This window comes from Vidua macroura, chromosome 14 (genome assembly GCF_024509145.1).
Source record: "Vidua macroura isolate BioBank_ID:100142 chromosome 14, ASM2450914v1, whole genome shotgun sequence".
NCBI lineage: Eukaryota > Metazoa > Chordata > Aves > Passeriformes > Viduidae > Vidua > Vidua macroura.
This window is the reverse complement of record NC_071584.1, coordinates 3226467-3246468: the sequence shown is the minus strand read 5'-3', so window position 1 is coordinate 3246468 and position 20002 is coordinate 3226467. Positions and strand designations below refer to the sequence as shown.

The 20002-nt window shown below is 43.6% G+C and overlaps 1 protein-coding gene and 1 long non-coding RNA gene across 6 annotated transcripts; one reads left to right on the top strand and one right to left on the bottom strand.

The window, feature by feature from the left end:
* Nucleotides 1-2099: 2099 nt before the first annotated feature.
* On the bottom strand, nucleotides 2100-17247 carry RLIM (ring finger protein, LIM domain interacting). Of its 4 annotated transcripts, none has more exons than XM_053989999.1 (4): nucleotides 17112-17225; nucleotides 7764-7952; nucleotides 6857-6940; nucleotides 2100-6027 (listed from the first exon to the last, which is right to left on the bottom strand). In XM_053989999.1, exons 2-4 carry the CDS (start codon nucleotides 7930-7932, stop codon nucleotides 4493-4495), a joined length of 1788 nt encoding a protein of 595 aa, XP_053845974.1. In that variant the 5' UTR covers nucleotides 7933-7952; nucleotides 17112-17225; the 3' UTR covers nucleotides 2100-4492. The 4 variants fall into 4 exon arrangements, with proteins under 4 accessions (XP_053845974.1, XP_053845972.1, XP_053845975.1 ...); XM_053989997.1 differs by lacking the exon at nucleotides 17112-17225 and adding an exon at nucleotides 12306-12369; XM_053990000.1 differs by lacking the exon at nucleotides 6857-6940 and having other exon boundaries at nucleotides 17112-17247.
* Nucleotides 17248-17340: 93 nt separating this feature from the next.
* Nucleotides 17341-19724, top strand: LOC128814305 (uncharacterized). Of its 2 annotated transcripts, XR_008439341.1 has the most exons (3): nucleotides 17341-17401; nucleotides 18404-18482; nucleotides 19474-19724. It is a non-coding gene; the product is annotated as an uncharacterized LOC128814305 (long non-coding RNA). The 2 variants fall into 2 exon arrangements; XR_008439340.1 differs by lacking the exon at nucleotides 17341-17401 and having other exon boundaries at nucleotides 18183-18482.
* The last annotated feature ends 278 nt before the right edge of the window (nucleotides 19725-20002 follow it).

The following is a 20002-nucleotide window of genomic DNA, read 5'->3' as shown; positions in this document are numbered from 1 at the left end:
AGTGTTAGCTGGCAAACCTGGTCAAACTGTGTCCAACAACCTCCGAGTACCAGTTTGTATTAAACAAGTCCAGTATAAACAAATGTAAAGCTTTGTTAAAAAAAAAAAAAAAAAAAAAAAAAAAAAAAAAGGAATGATAAAGAAAAGTGTTACATTCACAGTGGAATTCAGAGCTTCACAACCAACAGCCTATCCAGCAGAGTGAAATTCAGAAAGGAGCTCAAGTATTATAGCTAAAGGGAATAAAACCAGATATAAATCAAATAAATTCAGTATTATGTTTCCCCATAAGACAAAAGAGACAGAGTCTATCTGAGAGGTTGGGAAGCCCTGGTATAACAGATGCAAACCTCATTTTTTAACACACCACCACTTATTTATACTTTGGGTACGTTACCATTAATTGTGTCTCTTCAGCCTCCTGCTTCCCGCCCCCCCCCCTCCCCCCGGGTCGAGGATAAACAAAAAGCCTACTGTACATACAGGCTGGAAATATTTCTGAAGTTGTTATAAATTCCCTCCATGTGGCTCCAAGCCAACCTTCATCCAAAGCTCCTCCTCCTGGGAGAAGGCAGAGGAGCAGGCAGACATTTCCGACAGCTGGGCTCCTCCTCGGCTCCCCAGACCCTTTCCCGAAGCAGGGCACCGCTTCCATGGACACAGCGATCCCAAATGAAGGGTGAGACGAGGCATGGAGGCTTGTGCTGCGGTGTGAAGGTTCAGAACCCCCTCAGCCTTACCTGCACCTCTTCTCACCCCGCATGATCCATCCCCTCATTCTTATGGCGAGATCACTGGGTTTGCAGGCAACTGTTTATCCACTGTGGATCCACCCGGGAAAGGGGCCTTGGAGTCCCACATTTGCATAACCCAGACAAGTGACAGGAAACTGGGATGACACTCATTATGAGCCATTGTGCCAGCTCTGGTGGGAAACCCCTTCGTCTGCAAGGCGACACAATGGACAATTAGGGCTCCTTCAGACGCGGTGTCGTGTCCTGCAGCTGCTGTGCCTGCACGGCAACTCTTCCTACAAAAGGCCCTTAAAATTCCCTGATTTCTATGCACAAAGTACCTACATAAACAACTCAACTGCTTCCAAGTTCTCTGCAAAAAACCCGACTTGTCTGAAGAAATAAAAAATATGCACGTGAAAGGGAAGTCCAATCAGCACCAGGAATTCAGACTTTTCACAGATAAAGCCCCCAACCCAAAAAAAAAAAAAAAAAAGAAAAAAAAAAAAAAAAAAAAAAAGAAAAAAAAAAAGAAAAAAAAAGAAAAAAAAAAAAAAAAGAGTGAGCACCCACGAGTTTGTGTTTGTTCACAATGTGAATTAAAATATGAACTAACAGCAACTGATAACTAATGTAATTATTAAAACTGTGTTTGTGCCAAGGCTGTGGCCGGGTGACCACTGTCATTGCTGTGGGTAGGGGTCTGTCCTGTCAGAAAGGAAAGAAGCTCACACACCAGGTATTCCCAGCAGAAATTTGGACATTTGGGAAAAAAAACCCACGGTAACCACTGAGTCAGGCAATAACAAGGAGAATCCTTCGAAACCAAAGCAAAAGCTGCTGATCCTGCAAGGAATGCTGCTGGTGCTGAAGGCAGATCCCACACGGTGGCACTGTGACCCAGGCCACAGCGCACAGGGCTCGGCCACGCCAAAGCCATCACTCCTACAAATCAGGCCTAGGAACGTGACAAAACTCACCCTTTTAAAAGGGTTAACTCTTCATACCCCTCCAGGCACGAGTGAAGATGCTGAGTCCCTCCAGAAATATGAAAAAAATACTAAGGGAAGAACTAAATACACATGTTCACTATCAAAATAATTCATGAAATGTAAATTAGTCTAATTATGAAAGTGTTTCACATTTTGTAAGCAACTGAAATGTTAATATTGGCTTTTCCTAACTCCAATCTAAATTTAGATAAACAGAAATTTAATTACCCTAATTAACTGAGCTACATAAAGAACTTTTTGCTGCAGACAATGAGCCCCCAGCCCCTTTAGTGCACTCAGCACTGCAAAAGGCAGAGAAACCATGGAGAACGATGAATGTCTCTTAAACTGAGATTAAATTATTTGTTCTTGGTACCGTTTGGGAAACGTCCAAGATTTTATTAGTTGCTCTTGTTACAGAAAGATAAAATGTTAAGACATGCCATAAGCTATAACAAAACTGTGAGGGGAGTTCTACCAAGGTGGAAATTCAATGGAAAATGTGGGGTGACAGGTACCACAGCCATGCTTTGTGTGGGTCTGGGAAAATGGGCTCCCTTCCTGGTGGTCACCAGCTCTAGTCTGAGATGAACATCTCTGACTTTCAACATCTAACATGGTACTCACATAGAGAGGGTTTTTTTTCCTTCTAATTCTATGCTCTGTAAGTCTGGAAACTGCAACTGAGAGTGAGTATTTGCTCTGTGAAATTCAGAAGCGTTATTTTGCTGTGAAATTTTGGCACAGAGAACGCAGCACCCAGAATCAACAGCCAACTCCAATTTTACAGTGATGCGTGTCCAAGGAAAAAACCAAACCCGTTTGGTTGCTGACTGATTGCTCTGTTCCCAAAGAACCCTCGTGTTCCCTTCTGCCATGATGGCGTGTCCCACCAGGAGGAAAGCGAGCTCAACAGCCAGTCAGGGCTTCCCACTGAAACAACAGCACAAAATGCACATGGAGAAAAAAAAACCATAGAATTTTTGGATGCTGTGGAATCCTGAACTAGCTGATGAGATGTTAAAATGGCTTAGAGCAGCGATTATAGTTTATGCACCCACCACTATAAAACACACCAAAAATGTGTTTTAATTAGGAAAAGAGATAGGCCAGCTTTGGTTTTGTCATCTGAGGAACAAGCAACATTTCCCATCCAGCCAGCAAGAGCAGCTCATATCCCTTCAGAACTACTGCGCTAGAGTGGAAATAAATAAAAAACACATTCCCACTGCACATGTAAGCCAGGAAAAACCCAAAACCTTAGAGAATAAAACAAAGAAGGGGTCACTGAGGGTGAAGGATGTTTCCCCACACACACACTCTGATGAGAGTTGAGGTACATTCTCCAATTCTCAACTGCAACAGGTCATGTACATAATTTTAAAAGTAAATTCATTTTCATTCTGTCCAATAGGAGTATAAAGAGCTTGTTGGGTTTTTACTGTTAGTCCCAAGAATCTCCTACACATTTAAGTGCACTCATTTTAAAATGTAACCCAATACTAATGATGTGCTTTCCAGTTATTCCCTGAGGCACTAGCACCACAGGCTACCAACACTGGACCACTCAATACATCCAGAGGTTACCAATACAGTTGAAGCTCGTGAAGAACTAAAAACCAACCTGTCCATATTTGTTTGCTGAAGTTACAACACTGCCTCAAAAACTGAGAGGAAAAGCTGATAGAAAAATTGGGCACAAACCTCAGTGAACAAGCCAGTACACACAGGTTTGTATTATTCCGTATTTGCAACCATACCAAGAAATAACCAGCCATTAGAACAGTTTCTAATTTTTATCATCTTTTTTTGGTGGCATTACTGAGCCGAAACACTGCAACTCTAACATTCAATTTCCGTTTTTTAAATGCAATCAAATGTCTAATCCAACTGGTTTTATGTTACAGTAGCTGTTCACATAAATAGTACAGATATGCACTGCTCTTGACAGGTACACAGTCACAAAAGCACCTCTCTCGTGTTCAGTTTGCTCTCTGTGTAGTGGGGTTTGTATGAAAAGCGTTCTTGATTTCTAAGCATGGTACAATTTTAATTCTTAATGCGTTAGTACAACAGTGCATTGGAAAAGTACTGAGCTTCTACAAAAAAGCTTTACAATTTTAAAACAGATTTTTTTTTTTCCTTTATTTAAACAAGCATAGGCAATTCTTATATTTCCACAACAAGATAAATATCCCAATTACGCTAACAGCTCATCCTACAGCGTGCCATAGTGATGGGGAAAGGGCTAACATTAGTGTTATTTACACAGACATGTCCAATATTAACCCAGGAGGAAAATTAAAAGTATGTTCAAATGTGCAATTAAATTAATATTATTTTTTCAGAGAGTTGGATTTCTTGCAAAAATTCCTCTATGACTCATGGACACTGAGCTGGGATAACTTCTCAAATAACTCCTCAGAAGCATAATCTTGAGGACAAACTTTTTATTGGATGGGGTTGGCAAGGGCTGGGCAGGAGAAAGAACTTGGTATCTTCACAAAGAAAACAATATTTTGAAGTGGGGAGATGTCTTTGGACATGTGAAATTGAACACCCAAACCAACTAGAACTCAAAAAACCTAATTAAAGAAATTTTCCAATTCCCAAAGCTTGAATCCAGAGAAAATGCTTTCATGAGGGAAGATTCACTCTGAGTCATTACTATACATTGAGGTACCACTCAAAAAGTGGCCATAAAGGAAGTGACTTCTTTGCCCATCACTATCACACCAGCTGCCTGGCCATCGACTCAGCTCTCCTTTAGACAACGCTCTCTCTGTTCCCAGAAGCTAAGACTGCCCTGCGGCAGATGGGGCAGGTGGAGTTCTCCGACAGCCAGCGGTCGATGCAGTGCACGTGGTACTCGTGCGAGCACGGCAGCTTGCGGAGCTTGTTGCCCTCCGTGTACTCTGTGATGCACACGCTGCAGGTTTTCAGAGCGTCGCTCTCACCAAAATTCCTCATGGCTAGGTTGTCAATTTGTTCTTTGGTGAGTCCTCTTGGTTGGTCATCGTCATCTTCGTTGAGTAGGAAAAATTGTGCAAGGCTAAGGAATGGTAGAGAACCACTTTCTTCAAAAGTGACCGATCCCCTCATATTCCGGCCTTCCCGCCTGGCACCAGATGTTGAGCTAGCCTCGTGCCCACCCTCGTACACCTCCCCTGAGCTAACATCTGCGTTCTCATTGCCCGAGGCGCCCCCGCCTCCGCTCTGCGGCTCAGAAGCCTCCACGTTCTGACTGGGAGCCGGCCCACTGGGATCTGCATCGCTATCGCTGTACATGAAGTAGCTGAGCTCCCCGAAGCCTGTCATGATCTGCCTCAGCATGGTCTGGATGGCGACTGACGTGGTCTCGCTCAGGCCAGTGTTTAAGATCCTGCGGATGGGAATCCTAATGGTGCTGACGTAAGTTCTCACCCCAGCCCGCTCCGAGCGGGAGAACGTGCGCCGGAAGCCTCCGCGCTCGCTCTCGTAGGTGACCGTGTTGTTGGGGGTCTGGGACCGGGAGCGGGTCCTGTTGGCTATGCTGTCCCTCTGCCGGTACTCGCCCGGGCGAACTCTTCTCACCTGCAGGTCAAGCACTATGGTGGGAGGCCTCTGCCCAGGAGCCGTGGACTCACTGGTGCCAGTGGTTTCTGAAGAGCCTGCTGCTTGTGGAGCAGGCCTCGTTTCAGGGGGGGAAAACAGAACTGCATTTTCACTTGGCACCTCAGTCCCCACTGTGTGCTGCCTTAACGTCACATGCTGCCTGGTTCTAGAGCTGCCCTCAGCCTCGCTCGCTGAGGAGTGGTCAAGTATTTGAGATGATGTGTTGTGATGAGACCTGCGAGGGGCCTCACTCACTGCATTAATAGGTGACCTACTTCTATCAGTCCTAGCCCGCGTCCGCCGCTGTTCTGGACTCCTACTCCTGGCTCTCCTCTGCCCTCTAGGAGGGGAAGCCTCCTCAGCTGTCAGCTCCTCCGCACTGCTCCTTTCTGATCCAGGCTGCCTTACAGATGGTGATTCAGACCTTGGAATTTCAGAGTCACTTTGGCTATTTTCCAAATCCTCCCCATTGGAAGGCTCTACAGATGGCTCATTCTCAGTTTCTGGATTCGTGTTCCCATTATTACGGTTGACATTTATTTCCAAACTGAATCTGAAGTCGCCGCTATTTGGGTTAGTCCGGCTCACTGCTCTCCAGGACTGGTTTCCTCGCTGCCCACTTCGTGTTGTATTTCCAGTCTGTCGGACTGAATTAAGCCAGTCTATTATAGAATCTCCATTTGAAACATCTTCTGCGGACTCTGCACCTGTGAAAAAGACAGGGAACTACCAAAATTAGAGTACTGAGCTAATTTTGGAGCCATCTTTTCCAAGAACATAATTGCTTAGCTTAACAAGTGACAATTTAGAAGTGCTGAATCCTACTGAGTGCTACTGTGGTTTCTCAGGCAGAGTGACAATTCTGTAACTACCAGAGATCTTATAAGGGAGCAGGAGTGGACATTGCTCTAATATGCACAGATAGACTGCAGCCATCAGAGAGCAAACAAGTCATCAAAAGAACACGTATTTTCTATCATAAGTAAATGGAAAGTCACATGTCAGGTGTCATAACACATCAATATTCTGTGTTTTCCTTTCCAAACAATTAAGTGATCTATCGACCATGAAACAGAGAATTAAGTTTGTCCTGAACCTTCACCTGCAGAGCTTTATAGCAAATCTGTCTCACTGAAGAATGAACCCCAGTGGTCAACTCCGAGCATCCCCCACCAACCTCTACAGAAGGGTGACAACAAAAGCAATGCAGCATCTTTGGAAGGGAAGAATGTGAATTAAAAAATAGAGATCCCCAAAAAGCATCCCCAAAGGGAGCAGACAGAAAGGCAATCTTAAAAAAATGAAATTAAAAAAAAAATCTAAACAAAACTTTATTTTGATAGGAGTAAGAGATGTGTTATGAATGAAATCTGTCCCAAACTGACCTCTGCAGCAGATATCAGACATAAGGTTCACTGAGTTTTGAAACAAAGCTCACCTTGCACCTGCCTAGGCTTAATTTGTTCCACTCCTGCACTCAAGTTAAGGTCCGTATGGGGTGCTAAAGTTAAGAGTTTTCACAAATACTGTATATACCTCTATTCTCATCACTGTTTTGCTGTGGCGGACCTTCTTTAACTTGGTGTAGCCTTCTCAGCAACTCTTCTTCAGTAATTTCACCTTAGAAAATAAGCAAAATTTTCCAAAAATATTTCCAAATCATATAGGTATGGCAAGCATTATCAAAAGCTTCTAAAGAAGGTACAAGCCACTGCTTGTGTTCTGTCTAATTAAATCCTGCCATAATGGCACTGCCAAGCACATTGCTAAGGGGAAGTTCAGACACTTCAGCACTGTTGTCCCAAGTAAGTTTTCCTGAAGCTGAAATACCCAACAGTTCCATTCTATTCAAGAGAGATGTGCTCTCTGGTTCTGTAACCTCAACAACTGAGCAGCAATTTTTGTCATCCTACACCCATTAGGGTGTCCAGTGCGAAATATTTGAGGTTAACACTTCCACAAGCAGGAAAAGAAGGTTTAAATTACTTGAGTCATGGTTTGAATTATGTATCAACTTATGAAGAGGGAATCCGTCAAGTTGATTGAGAGCTGACATCAAAATGCCCATGCAGAATGTCATACCAGACTCCTCACCCTGGTTACAAACTCCTAACCTCACCAGCACAAAACCTGCACACAGATGCTTAAAGGAGATTTTTTTGTCCATCTAAGGGTTCATAACTGGAACTGGGTCAAATCTGGGTGTTCCTGCCAAGTTGTGCAAACACCAGACTTTTGTATCTGATGAATCCACACCATTCTATGTCTCCACAAGTCAAGGGACCACTTGAATTTGAATGTGCACAAATTAGCAAGAAGCTACTTCCTACCACGAACACTGCTGCAGCACACAGACTGGTGAAAGGGCTTCAGGAGAACAGAAAATGACACAAATTGCCTACCAGCAACTCTAGCAGGATGGACATAGGCAAGCATTACCTACCTGGTGTTCCTAGCAAATTGTTATCTCTCATAAGCCTGTAGTCCTCTTCACTCAGGTTGTTCACAAACTGATAGAAAGCTTCTTCTCGATCTAACCGATCCAGCTGGCTTTGACGTTGGGCTTCTGATTGATCAATACTTCCTTTATCGCTAGAATCTGAGCTTTCCATCTTGATGAGTAAAAGAGTACCTAAAAAAGGAAAGAACAAACCCGTCATGAGAGCAGTGAAATACAGCATGGAATTTATGCATGTTTGCAATGGAGAGTGAAGTACAGGTTAAAGCAGTTTGCTCATGAAGCTTTAGTTAAGATCAGGTTCATCACCACAGGGATCAAAAATAAAGCATGAACCTCCTCAAGAAGTACAAACAAAACTGATGCCCAAACACTCATCAAAGCAGCAAGCTGAACACCGAATATCATCTGCCATAAGCCTTATAGCCCATCTTTGAATTCACATCGTAGGTGACCATGATTATCTGCTTTTTGCAGAAAATATTCCTAGTATCACAACTGCCTCTCCAAGAAGCCTTACAGAAGTGTAGTACAAGGCATGAGCCATCCTTGATCGTGCTCTCTTGCTTTTTCCTGCCTGCTACAGAAACACCCTCTTTACCATACTAGTGAATTTTAACTGAATGAAGTGGTTATGAAGAACTCAAAGAAGATGCTGTCGAACCCTGTACACACAAAAAAAGACAGGTTCTCATTCCTTCAAAAAAAGGGTTTGCAAAATCAACTTTTTAGTTTTACATCAAGAGAGGAATTTGCTTTCAAGTTTCAGCTTTTACTGAACTACTGATGTTGATGAGCAAATTTCCAAGACAAAACTCCAGCATATACCAGGTACACCACTGCTTTAAAGAGCCTTCTTCTAGGCTGCATATTTTTGAATATAACCTTCCCATATTGTTTTTCATTTGGATGAAATACTCGAGAACGTCTCTCTTTCAAGGAAAATAATCGATGAATGCCGTGTCTGTATCTGATAAATATTATAAGGAACACATGCAAATGCTGGAGACGTTCTGGCACTGGCTGTGCCATGCAAATACATCAAATGAAGATAAAATAACCAGTTTCCTTGATCACTCTGCCTCACTATTCACAGCACCAAGAATTTTCCTGTACAACTGGTAGAATCTAGTTACTCAGAGAGGTGATTAAGAAGCTAATCCTCTGCATGCTAAAAAGCTCTGCAATAACATTCCCCATCAGAAAATATTCCTTTCATTTAAACCATACTTCAAGTGACATGGAAATACTGGAAGAATAAAGCTTTTCTGCTTCTCACTGGAAAACTTCCAACACTTAGACATCTGTCTAGTGCAAAAAGCATCTTTTTTTGGTTTGTCAGCACAGCTGTCAAGTCAAGACTGCCCACAGTTTACATTAGTACTTCTCCTGAAGAGCAGCCCTGCATGATATCCACAGGCACTTTATTTCAGCTGCTATGGTGAAAATTAAAGTGCACCAATGACCTCGATGTGCAGCACAAGAAAAATTCCACAGGACAGGACATCCTGTTATTGCAGACTTGAAAATTATGAAACTACTGTTCTGATCCTCTTTGTCTTCAGTTCTGATACAGCAGAACTTGATTTTAAGTAAGTTAGTGATACTAACTTATTGCCACTCGGTGCTGTTTGGTTCTGTGAAACCAGGAATCCAGAAGCAGCAGCAATTACCAGAGTCACTCCTGAGTCAGATGGGAGCCTGTCAGCTTTCTCTGCATTTCTAAATCCCTGGTGCAACCTAAAGACTTGCAGACGGCGTGTGACGTGTGTTGTGTGCTGTGACGTGCTGATAAACACCAATACATGATCCCATTCACAGGACGGTTGAGCAATAGTTTCTGCAGGTGTGTTCAGCTCTGACTGGGCTCACTTAGGAAATCCCTGTGCCCTTCACATGCCAGGCATGTATTTCTAGTGAGAACACTAGAGCTTCTATCAACTTTTTCACAAGCTTTCTGCAGCAGAATTATTACTCCAAGTAGCATTATTTAAAGATGTGCTGGAGAAGATACTTTTAAAAGCAGCTCTCACTGGTTCTGGTAATATCTGAACAAAAGTCTCAAGAAGAATGAGAGACTTGCATCTAAAATAAAACCTTGAAATGCATCAGTTCTTTGGGAATACACATCAAACTTGGAAACACATGGAATGTCTTCAGAAAGATGGCAATATTAACACCTTTATAAGCATTAGACCAATTCTTCAACAGCTCTTAAAACAGAAAGATGCACTACACATACAAAACATAACATTTGTTTACTACTTATTTACTACTTTTCTTTTAACTGAAAATGCTTGCAGGCACCTCAGCTATCTAATGCCTACGTGATTCAAAGATATTTGCCTATTCCATTTCAGAAAATGAAGGGCACTATTCTTGGTCAGGGAAAAAGGGAGAGTCAAAACAAGTCAAAAGGGGGGTGGAATTTATAAATCTCTTCTTTACCAACAGGCTGATGTACAGTTCAATGGGTGATTCTTTAGGAAATGCCTGGAATAAGTCATTACTACTTATTTCCAGGTTTGCTCCTCTTTTGTCCTCCATCACCTCTTATGTTCCCTCTTAAACCATAAAATCAGCTAATTGTCAAGGCTGAATAGTTTACTGCTGAGAAAAAAAGCCTCAGAGGTGGGATGAATGAAGAATTTAATTTACATAAGGACCTTTCTGCTAGTGACAAATTGCTGTATTTTCCTATTGCAAGCTACTAACAGGCTACACCAGTCCCCCATATCCCAATTTCAGGATCCCAGAAATGCTGTGAATCCCTATGGGATGTTTACACTGATGGAAATACAGATGGCACAGAAACACAGCAGCAACAACATGTTCTCCCTACGTGACTGCTGTCAGCAAATGGAATGATACTGTTCAAACCAGAGCTCTGATATTAAAATCAGCAAATGAAAACCAGGATTTCTACCCCAAGGCTTCTGCTAGTTTCTATCTCCTCATTGTGCACATTGTCCAACGTTAAGCCTCACCTCCCAGCCCACTGCAGAGCTCTCCATGGCCAGACTGAACTTACTGGAATGTTTAGACTGCTCCTGCCTCAGCATGGCCTCACAGAGCCCATCTGGCTGGACAGCAGAATTTCCACGATGGGAGTCACCATGGCCCTGCTCAGAGAGGCAGAAAAAACTTGAACATCTGCCCCTCAGGATGCTGCTCTCAGCTCACACCCTGCAGACAATTAAGACTGGCTGAAGGAAGCCAGTAATGCAGGGAAGCCTGATGAGGGAAAACCAACAGGTGTACTATTAGCTTACAACAAAATAACAAACATTTGGCTATCTAATAAGCAAGAACAGTTCAACTCTGCTTTTCCTTCTTCCAGTACACGACTTTGTTCTTATCCAAGCTAAAAGATTCAGAATTTCCTCCTTTAGTGTCCTTCCTTGTCAGCTGAGTTGACACAGGGTGGGGAAGGTCACAGCTACGAGCAGGAAGTTCAGATCTGCTGGTTATTGCCAACTTCAGCTGAGATACCCAGGTATGAAAATCTCTTTATGGGGAAGTGAGGGGGTGACCACCTAAGGACTGCACAAAGCAAGAGAATCAGAGATAGAATAAACAATTTTCTCCTTGAAAAAAAAAAAAAAATTCTTCAGCAGCTGAATATCCAGACAAGAGTTACTACAGTGAATTCTTAATTGGTGTTCCTGTCCTGCCACAAATCAGAAAAGTATCTTCCCTGCAGTTACGCTTCAACAACCTCAGAGATTTCTAAGCACAAATGACTGCCTGTCTCCCCACTGCTGCTCCAGACTGCAGTAAGCCCACAAAAGCTATTGTTTGTTACATTCTTTTAATTCAAGAGGAAGCAATACTATGTTTTTTTTGGATAGGGACAATTTAAGAGTACTGGATATTCCCTCAATAATACAAAGTTATCATTCGTACAGCGTAAGAAATATTTTGTGTTCTTTTATGCCAGGTTGTGTGTAAACTAAATCCAGTTAGGAATGTGCTACTGCCTCAAATCTAGTGGGACAGCAAGTAGGGATAACATGTGTGTGTCACCCATTTACCTTCTCCATATTGCACAGCACTTGTGGACTACAGGATTCTTCCCAGAAAAAAAGTATTAATGGACCATAATGCACAGTAATAAATCTCTAGTTCTTCCTCCTTCAAAAATGTGTAATATCTCCTGACATTAGTTACCTGAATTGAACACCAAGACACTACCTTAGCCTGTATTCCTGTTTTTTTGGGTTTTTTTTTTTACATTTAAAAGAAAACCCAAAAAACATTAGAGCTCTCATTAAACCAACTAGGCAGAGGCAGAACTTAGAAAATCTGACAAACCCTGAAATCACTAATTGGCACGGTTAATGAAAAAGCGACACCTTAAAATTAAAATCTTCATTAGATTTATGGGGCAAGCCTCAAATTTTAACAGGACAAGGCATGGAATTTAATTAAACTGAAGAAACAACTCAACTGCTCACCAGTCAGGTGTGCAAGAAGAAGCTCCTCTAGAACTCCCCCATGTCAGTGTTACCAGTATTTCAACCTCACCTGAGAATCTCTCGTGCCCTGTGCGCCAGGAATGTTTCCTGAGTTACCTCACGTCCCAGTAACACAGTTAATACCTCTGGATAAACAAAAAAGAGGATGGCAGTGTGGGTGTTCCAGAGATGTCCTCAGCAGAAGGCCAGCTTCTCATTTATGATTCATACCCCCATCTTAATTAGCTACTCCAACCGGTAGAGCACCTTGCTTACTTGCAGTCTACAGAACTGATCAAACCCTTGGACTAAAGGAGTGACTCAGGATGGAAGCCAGAAGCACTGATTTGTTTGCTTTGGGTAGTTAGAGGCTATTTTCCCTGCCCAGCTTGCAGTGAACATGCCTCAAAGACACTTCAGCTCCAGAGAAGCACAGCACAGCTGTGTGTCCAAGCTCTTTCCACGAACTGTGACTTCAGCAGCTCTGACGTGCCATGGCAGCATGGCCCCAGCCAGCCTCGCTCCAATTCCATGTCTCAAATGACACAGGAACAGCAGCTAGAACAGGCAGTCCTCTTAGCCCAGCTCCTTCAAGCACAAACTGAACCCACTTCACACACAGCACTCATCCAACCCACTCCAACTCATTTTCCTAGAAGAATTCAAAGTTGAAAAACAGTTTCCATGCCAGTCAGTATCCAATTTCTCCATACTCAAAACTAGCTGGAAGTAAGACATAACAGAAACTACATTTTCATCTTAAATATTTCATCACTCAACTCTGCAAGCTCAAAAGCAGAAGCAAAAACTGTCAGTGAATCCCATCATTAAAGGAAAAAGACACCCTAAGACAGTGAAATGAAAGTCATCTATCTGCATTATACATGGAGCTTCATTATCTCAAGTTTGTTAGGCTTTTTCTTTTTGTGCAGGTGCACAAGGTTCCTTTTGTGATCACACCAAAATCTTTGATACCACAGGTCCAATATACCCATCTCCATCTTAGAAGCAGTAAAAAAGAACAAACTTTTATAATTTTCAAAGTGGCATTATGAATTTTGGGATTTTTTTCCCTGCTACTGTGGTTTTTTATTTCCACTGTGATGAACAACAGGTTTAGGTTCTTATTAGTTTTTTAATAAATCTACCACAAGTTTTAAAATCAGAAATGCACCGCTCTTGCAAAGCTGGAAGAAAGTTAGATATAGAATACAGTTTTGTATTCTATAAAGTGTTCTGTGAAAAGTGTTGTAAAATTTAAATGCCACTTTAATAAGGAGTGTTAAACATCGATTCAGCTTTTTCACTACCCCAGTGTGTTTCAAAGCAAAGGCCCTCAAACAAGATGTCATTCTGAACATACATTTCAAACAACAGAAAGCAAATGAATACTTTTGCAGAACAGTGGCAGAAAGTTCCACAGAATAAAAAAAAAACAACAGACCAGAGAGGAAAAACACTTCAGCTGAACCAAATGCTGAGTTAAAAAAGAGAAACACTAACAACTCCTGATAAGTCAGAAAGAAGTGAGGAAATCAGGGCAGAACTTAGCAATTCCAGAACACTGAGACCATGTGGAACCAAGATGGAGCTCTGAAAATAAAATGCAGAAACAACTGCCAAAATGCTGGGCTTTGCCTTTTATCATCTGCAGTTACTAAAACAACACTTTACACATTCAAGTGGAAAATAAAATTAAGATAACACTGCCTTTGCCATCAAATTCAGATAGCACAGAAGAGAAAGCTTGGTGTATATGAGGTGCACAAGTCTCCAGCACTGCAGGCTCATGAAATTATACTCTTTTTGCCCAGAAATGAGCTTCCAGCTGGGTCAGCAGCAGACAGCCTACTCTGAACTCAAAAGAAGTAAAGCTGCACACATGCAACCAGTGTTGACCCTGAGAGACAGCACTGGAAAAGGACTGATATCCAAGGACAAGCAGAGTTTTGATTCCTGAAGAAACATAAACTGTGGCTAGTGAAAACACCAAGCCTATCAAGACTTTCAACTAAAAAAGAAAAAGCCATCTTTAAATTCACTGCTGAATCTTGCTGTCTCCACACAACTGCTGCTAATGCAGGCACTGCTAACAGTAAAAGAGCAAGAATCACTGCAACCACAACCCACAGAGGAATTCCGATACGTGCGCTCCTGCTCTTGCTGATATCCGCTGCCCAACAAACACAGCAAGGCAAATTTATCTCAATTTCAACAGGCATCTGTACCATGAGAATTCCATTTCTGATGCCATCCCAAGGCAGCTCCAGCATTTTAACAGGACTATGTGCACATACACCTTGCACATCAAAACCCAGAGTGCTCTGAGCACAAGATGATTTTAAATACTGAACTAAGATAAAATATGTGCTGGCTTTCCCTACATTGCATAATCATCAGGTGGTTTTATGAGACCATCCAACCCTGCAGACCTCCCTGAGTCAAAAGCTGAGCCTCAACACTGCACAGCAGCCAAAAGCTCCTAACAAGCACCTCATTAATACAAACCTGAGCACTCTGAAGGAGACACAGCCTTGTGTTTATGATCTTACCTGCAGCCAGAACCTGTGCAAAGGCAAAACCAGTCCCTGGGATGCTCCTGGCTATCCCTACTCAGCACACAAAGCTCCTGACTAAGTTACGACACTGCTACACTCTTTAGAAGTTTTGGTTTTCAGAAGCACAAGACTCCCATAAAAGGATCTTGAAGAAGGAAATGTTCACATTTGGTTTTATCCCTTCACGAATAATTTTTACAAGCTCAGCAGCTGATAAATTTTCACCAAGACTGAGATTAAAGCACAAAACCTTGGATAAACACCCAATAATCATATCTGGATTCAAGCATTTTAACACATGGCAACTGAAGTTCTCTACAAAAAAAGAATTTAGGACACTCCAGTAATGTGTTAAGCTACATTAGGCTGGACTTAAATACAATCTTTAGACATATGGAGTAATATGTTATATATAACATTATATTATGTTTATTAATAACATGTTATTAATATATAACATTATGTTCTATATTAATAACATTATGTTATATTATGCTATGATTGTTTAAAAAAAAATACAACACCTCCACTGCAACTGGAATGATTCTGCTAAGATCAAGGGATTTATTTTGATACATCCCCACAGGGAAGAGGAACAAGCAAGGCAGGTATATTGATGTAGAGGTGTTTTGAAAACATTTCCATCTAAGGATCGTGCTATCCATTCCTCTAAAAAAACCCCAATATTACACATATTGGAGAGCAGACACTTGCAACACTCTTTTCCATGAATTCAGTAATATGGAAAATAAGTATGATACAGATGGCAACCACTACAGCTTGAAAAACACTGGTGTGTGGTTATTTCAGTGACAAACATTTACCCAGTCAGAGCTGCTGATGAAGGGAACACTGCAGTTGCTGTGCTTTAGTGGTCTAACATAACAAGAAACCCTTAATTTTATCATGTGTGGTATGTTTTCCCTTCCCAAGACATAATTCCAAGCTATCATTATTTTAATTCCACAATGGTAAACCTGTAGAGGGAACAGAGTCAGTTTAAGTGCTAGGTGACCACTATAACAAAACTAAATATCTGACCCTCAATTAAGATAATTAACTGCCCAAGAAGCAGCCAACTGTTTATTTGTTTTAGAAAGACTTGACAAGTCACTGCAATTAAAACTCAGGGACAAATTAGTGTCAGAAGTTCTTCTGAACATTTGACAAGTATTTCCAAGTTGAAATTACCCAATACTGCCAACATGGACAGGAAAATAAATGTCATGTGTAATGATACTATTGGGTATTATCCAGTTTGTATTCCTGTTTAGGAGGTTCTCTGTATCAAGGCTCCACTTTCCCAAGAAACAGCAAAATAATATTACTATTATTTGAAAAACTCAGGGTTTTTTGCTGTGAAACCTTTTGTCAGACTTCTACTGCACACGAAAATCAGGTCACATAATAAATTTTAAAAACAAACCTTAATCATCACTACATGACACGCATATATATATATATATATACATATACACACACACACATAACGTGATATTGCTCCTCAATTAAAGCAGACCACTCAAGATAAACACATACACGCAGCTGGACTCGACAAAGGTTTTGAAACAGAACCAGAAACCTTAAATGCCAACAAACAGCATTAAAAGGGGCAGAGAAAAACTTGCACGGGAAGCTAAGGCGACAGAGCAAAGATGACGTGCTTAACTGGGGAGAAACTCAGCACAGGAATAGCAAACACCACAGGTCTGAAGAGGTCACAGGCTGATCCAGAGCTCTGCACAGCGGGAGGGGAAGAGTTGTTCTCGCCTGTCTTCCACAACAAGGCTTCTTGCCCCAACTCACGGGGAGCACGGCCTGAAAACACGGCCGTGCAAAGCTGCGGTTCCTGCAGCAGACACTGAACTGTGGACGAGGCCCAGGACAGCAGCTCTAACCACCCCCTCCCCCCACCCCTCCCAGAAGGAGCTTCTTCCAATTCCTCCCCCAGCCCAGCCGGACACCCGGAGGGTGCGGGGCCCGCCTGCCCTCCCCGCAGGCAGCGCAAACCCAGCTCCAGCCCCCAGCGGAGGATCAGGGTGGCGGCGGGAGGCCCCGCCAGGAGAATCCCCGGGGTGACGGAGCGCGGCCCATCCGGGCACACCCGCTCAGACCGCCATCACCGCCCCCCGCTCCCTCACGGCACCGCGGATGGAGCCTCCCGCGCCCCGCCGAGCCGCCCCGCCGGCCCCGAGCGGGGACTGAGTGGCCCCGCTCCCGCCTCCCGCTCCGGGCGGAGGCCGCCGCCGCCTCCCCCGAGCCTGGGCCTCTCCCTTCCCCGGGCCATTTTGAGAGCCCGCCCCCGCCCCGGTGCTCACCGCCCGCCGCCGCCGCCCGCCGCCGCCCCGGCTGTGGGTGCGCCGCTGCCCGCGCCGCTCGGGGCTGGGTGCCGGCTGTCCGCGCTCCGCCCGTGCCGCTCCGCCGCCGCGCCGCCTCCTGCCCGCTCAGGCGGCCATTTTCTGCTCCATTGTTACCAAGGAACGGGGGGCCGGAAGCGGCCGCCGGCAGCCGGAAGTGGAGGCGCGCGCGGCCCCGCGCAGGCGCGGCCCGGGAGGGCAGCCCCGCCCAGCGCGCGCGGCCCCGGCCCTCAGGGGCCGCCGCCATTTTGGTGCGGGCAAAGGCTGAGGGTGGGGTAGGGTGGGGCGGGGATGCCATGGCTGCTCCTCAACTCACAGCCCCCAGGGGATGTGGAGGGGGCCGGGGGTCAGCGGTGCGCGCCCGTGGTCCGTAGGGTCTGTATCCCCGCGGTCCCCTAAGTGTGGGGCCGTTTCATGCCGCCTCAGGTGTGTGGGTGCTGGCCAGAGGGAATTCGGTGCAAGGTCGATGGTGGCCAGCAGTGCCGAAAAAACGAAAAAGTACTGGCAGTACTGGCGTCTGTCGGTGCGGATATTCATCCTTCTAACCATGGACATTCCTCCAGTTCTAACCATGGGTATTCCTTTCCCTCCAAGCTTTGGCATTCCTCCAGTTTGAACCATTGAACCATTCCTTCCCCTCTAACTATGGCAGGGTTTCCCCTCTCACCTGGTGTTGTGTACTACATACAGCTCTATGAAAACTAAAATATTCATGTTTTCCTGTACGAGCCTTAATTGAATGCCCGACTTCCCATGTTATGTAGGGTTAAGCACTTCGGCAGTGTTCCTCCTCGCTGCTGAAATCATCAAGGGCAGCTGAGTTTTGAACGATCCCATTTTAATGCCCGAAAAGTCATATCTTGCGAAGGTCATGTAAGGAAGTCATCTTCATACTATCTGAGACATAGAGAAAAAACATATTCCTGAGGATTTTACACCATTTCAGGAAGCCCACGAGACACCTTTGTTTCTCCTTTTGGTGGCTCATTGTAAAAATAGCATTGTCAAGATGAGGGCGGTGTTGCACTTAAAGGTTGTGGAAACTGTTGAGTTTCTACTCAACAATATAAACCCAACTTCTAATGTAAATAAGAAGTTTATGTTATATAAAAACATGTAAATATTTTTATATATTCACACTTTCAATTTCCCCCAGCAGACTTGAGAACTCAAAGGCAGCCACAGTGTCAGGGCTAGAGAAGAGGGAAGAGACAGGTACAGGGCATGTTTCTCATCAGTTTTACTTGCCACAGCCTGTGACCAGGAAAGGAGAATGCCAAAATCCTTCGTAATGGAGAGCAGGAAGGAGTCCCACTTTCATCTGGAGCAGGTGTAGGTTCCCAACAATATTTTTGTTCAAATAACCGGTACATGAAGCAATTGAGTATTGATACACCACATAGCTGGCATGATGGAGAGGTGGTACCTAATACAGCATAAAACTTGCTTGGAGAATGTTCACCTTTTATGATTTTAAAAGTAAATCGGTGTTGGGAGGGTGAGTTTACATCAGACCAGTCCTTTGCATCAGTGCCGAAATTACAATTAGATGTACTGCAGGGTCAAACCGTGACCTAACAGCTCTGCTTTGACTGTTAAATGTGAGTAATATAAAAAAAAAATAAACCCAAACCCAAAACTAAGAAGAGTAAATTTAATGTCACAAAGCAATTTGGTGGTTTTAATGCACCAAAATATTTGTCACTGGGAAAAGTTGTCTTGCTCCTGATCCATGACAAATGGATGGTTTAGGTAGGCAGTGCTCCAACCCCTACAAATTCCAGTGGCTGGAGAAACTGTATCCCCCAAACAGAGACCCTGTGGCTGAGTGTGTGGGCACCCCTTTATATTTGACAGGCACCTTTGAAGCTGGAAAAAATCCATTCCATTGTCAAACGTGGATAATTCAAGGAGCAGGTGATGGGCACACAATTGATCCAGTTTATCACGGGAAGCCTTGTGCCCACAATTGATAAGGCAGCCATGAGTGTGAGTATTGGCAATTAGCACAGTAGCAGGACATTTCTGAGTGTCACCTCAAGGGAAATCAGAGGTGAGGGCACTGCCACAGGCTGGTCATACATGAAAGTGAATCCTGCCTTTTCCCCCCACCTTTTCTGGATACCAGGCAAGGTCAGAGCAGGATAAAAGTGGCTTTGTTTAGACACCAGTAACCTAAGCAGCAAAATATTAGGGATTATTGAGCAAATGGGAGGTGGAGCATATTCAGCTGGGATGGAGGGATAAGATGATGGTTTATGCTCCTGGAACAGCCTCCTGACATCTGACATGTCATTTTGTTTGTCTCTTTCCCCCTCAACAGAATACGTTTACTTGATTAACCGTACCGAAAATGTTGAAAATCATCAAATGGCAAAGCAACAGAGCAATAAAACATTCTTCTTCACGTCTGTGGGTGAGCTCCGACTCTTGAGGCAGACATTTGCCAGTTTGCTGGAAGATGAACGCCCGTGAGGAGCAGAGACAGCAGCTGGATCCTGCTGATTCACACCTTCCTTAGCAGTAAAAAGTTGGAGCTGAGGTCCAGGGCACACAGCTGAGGAAAAGTCTCTCCCTCGATGTGATTTGGTGGATTTATTTGTAAATGCCCTCACAGAGATCATCAGGTACAGAATAAGCTCTGGTTTTTCAAAACCACTTAATGGATTTCAGTATCCACTTGACATTAATAACAATTAATGACCTGTGCACACATATCTCCTTAACAGCTTTGACAAAATTAGGAGCAGTGTAACAGCATATTTCAAAAAGCTTGTAGGGAAAAATATATTTGCATAGAGAACTTTGCAGTATAGGGAAAAATTCAAAATCTACAGCAAAAGCATGGTGTA

What these genes read in the sequence shown, in the direction of transcription:
- RLIM (XM_053989999.1), bottom strand. Translation starts at nt 7,932, where the DNA reads ATGGAAAGCTCAGATTCTAGCGATAAAGGAAGTATTGATCAATCAGAA. An exon ending in CAATTTGCTAGGAACACCAG is followed by an intron (nt 6,941 to 7,763) that starts GTAGGTAATGCT and finishes TTATTTTCTAAG; the next exon opens with GTGAAATTACTGAAGAAGAG. An exon ending in AAACAGTGATGAGAATAGAG is followed by an intron (nt 6,028 to 6,856) that starts GTATATACAGTA and finishes TCTTTTTCACAG; the next exon opens with GTGCAGAGTCCGCAGAAGAT.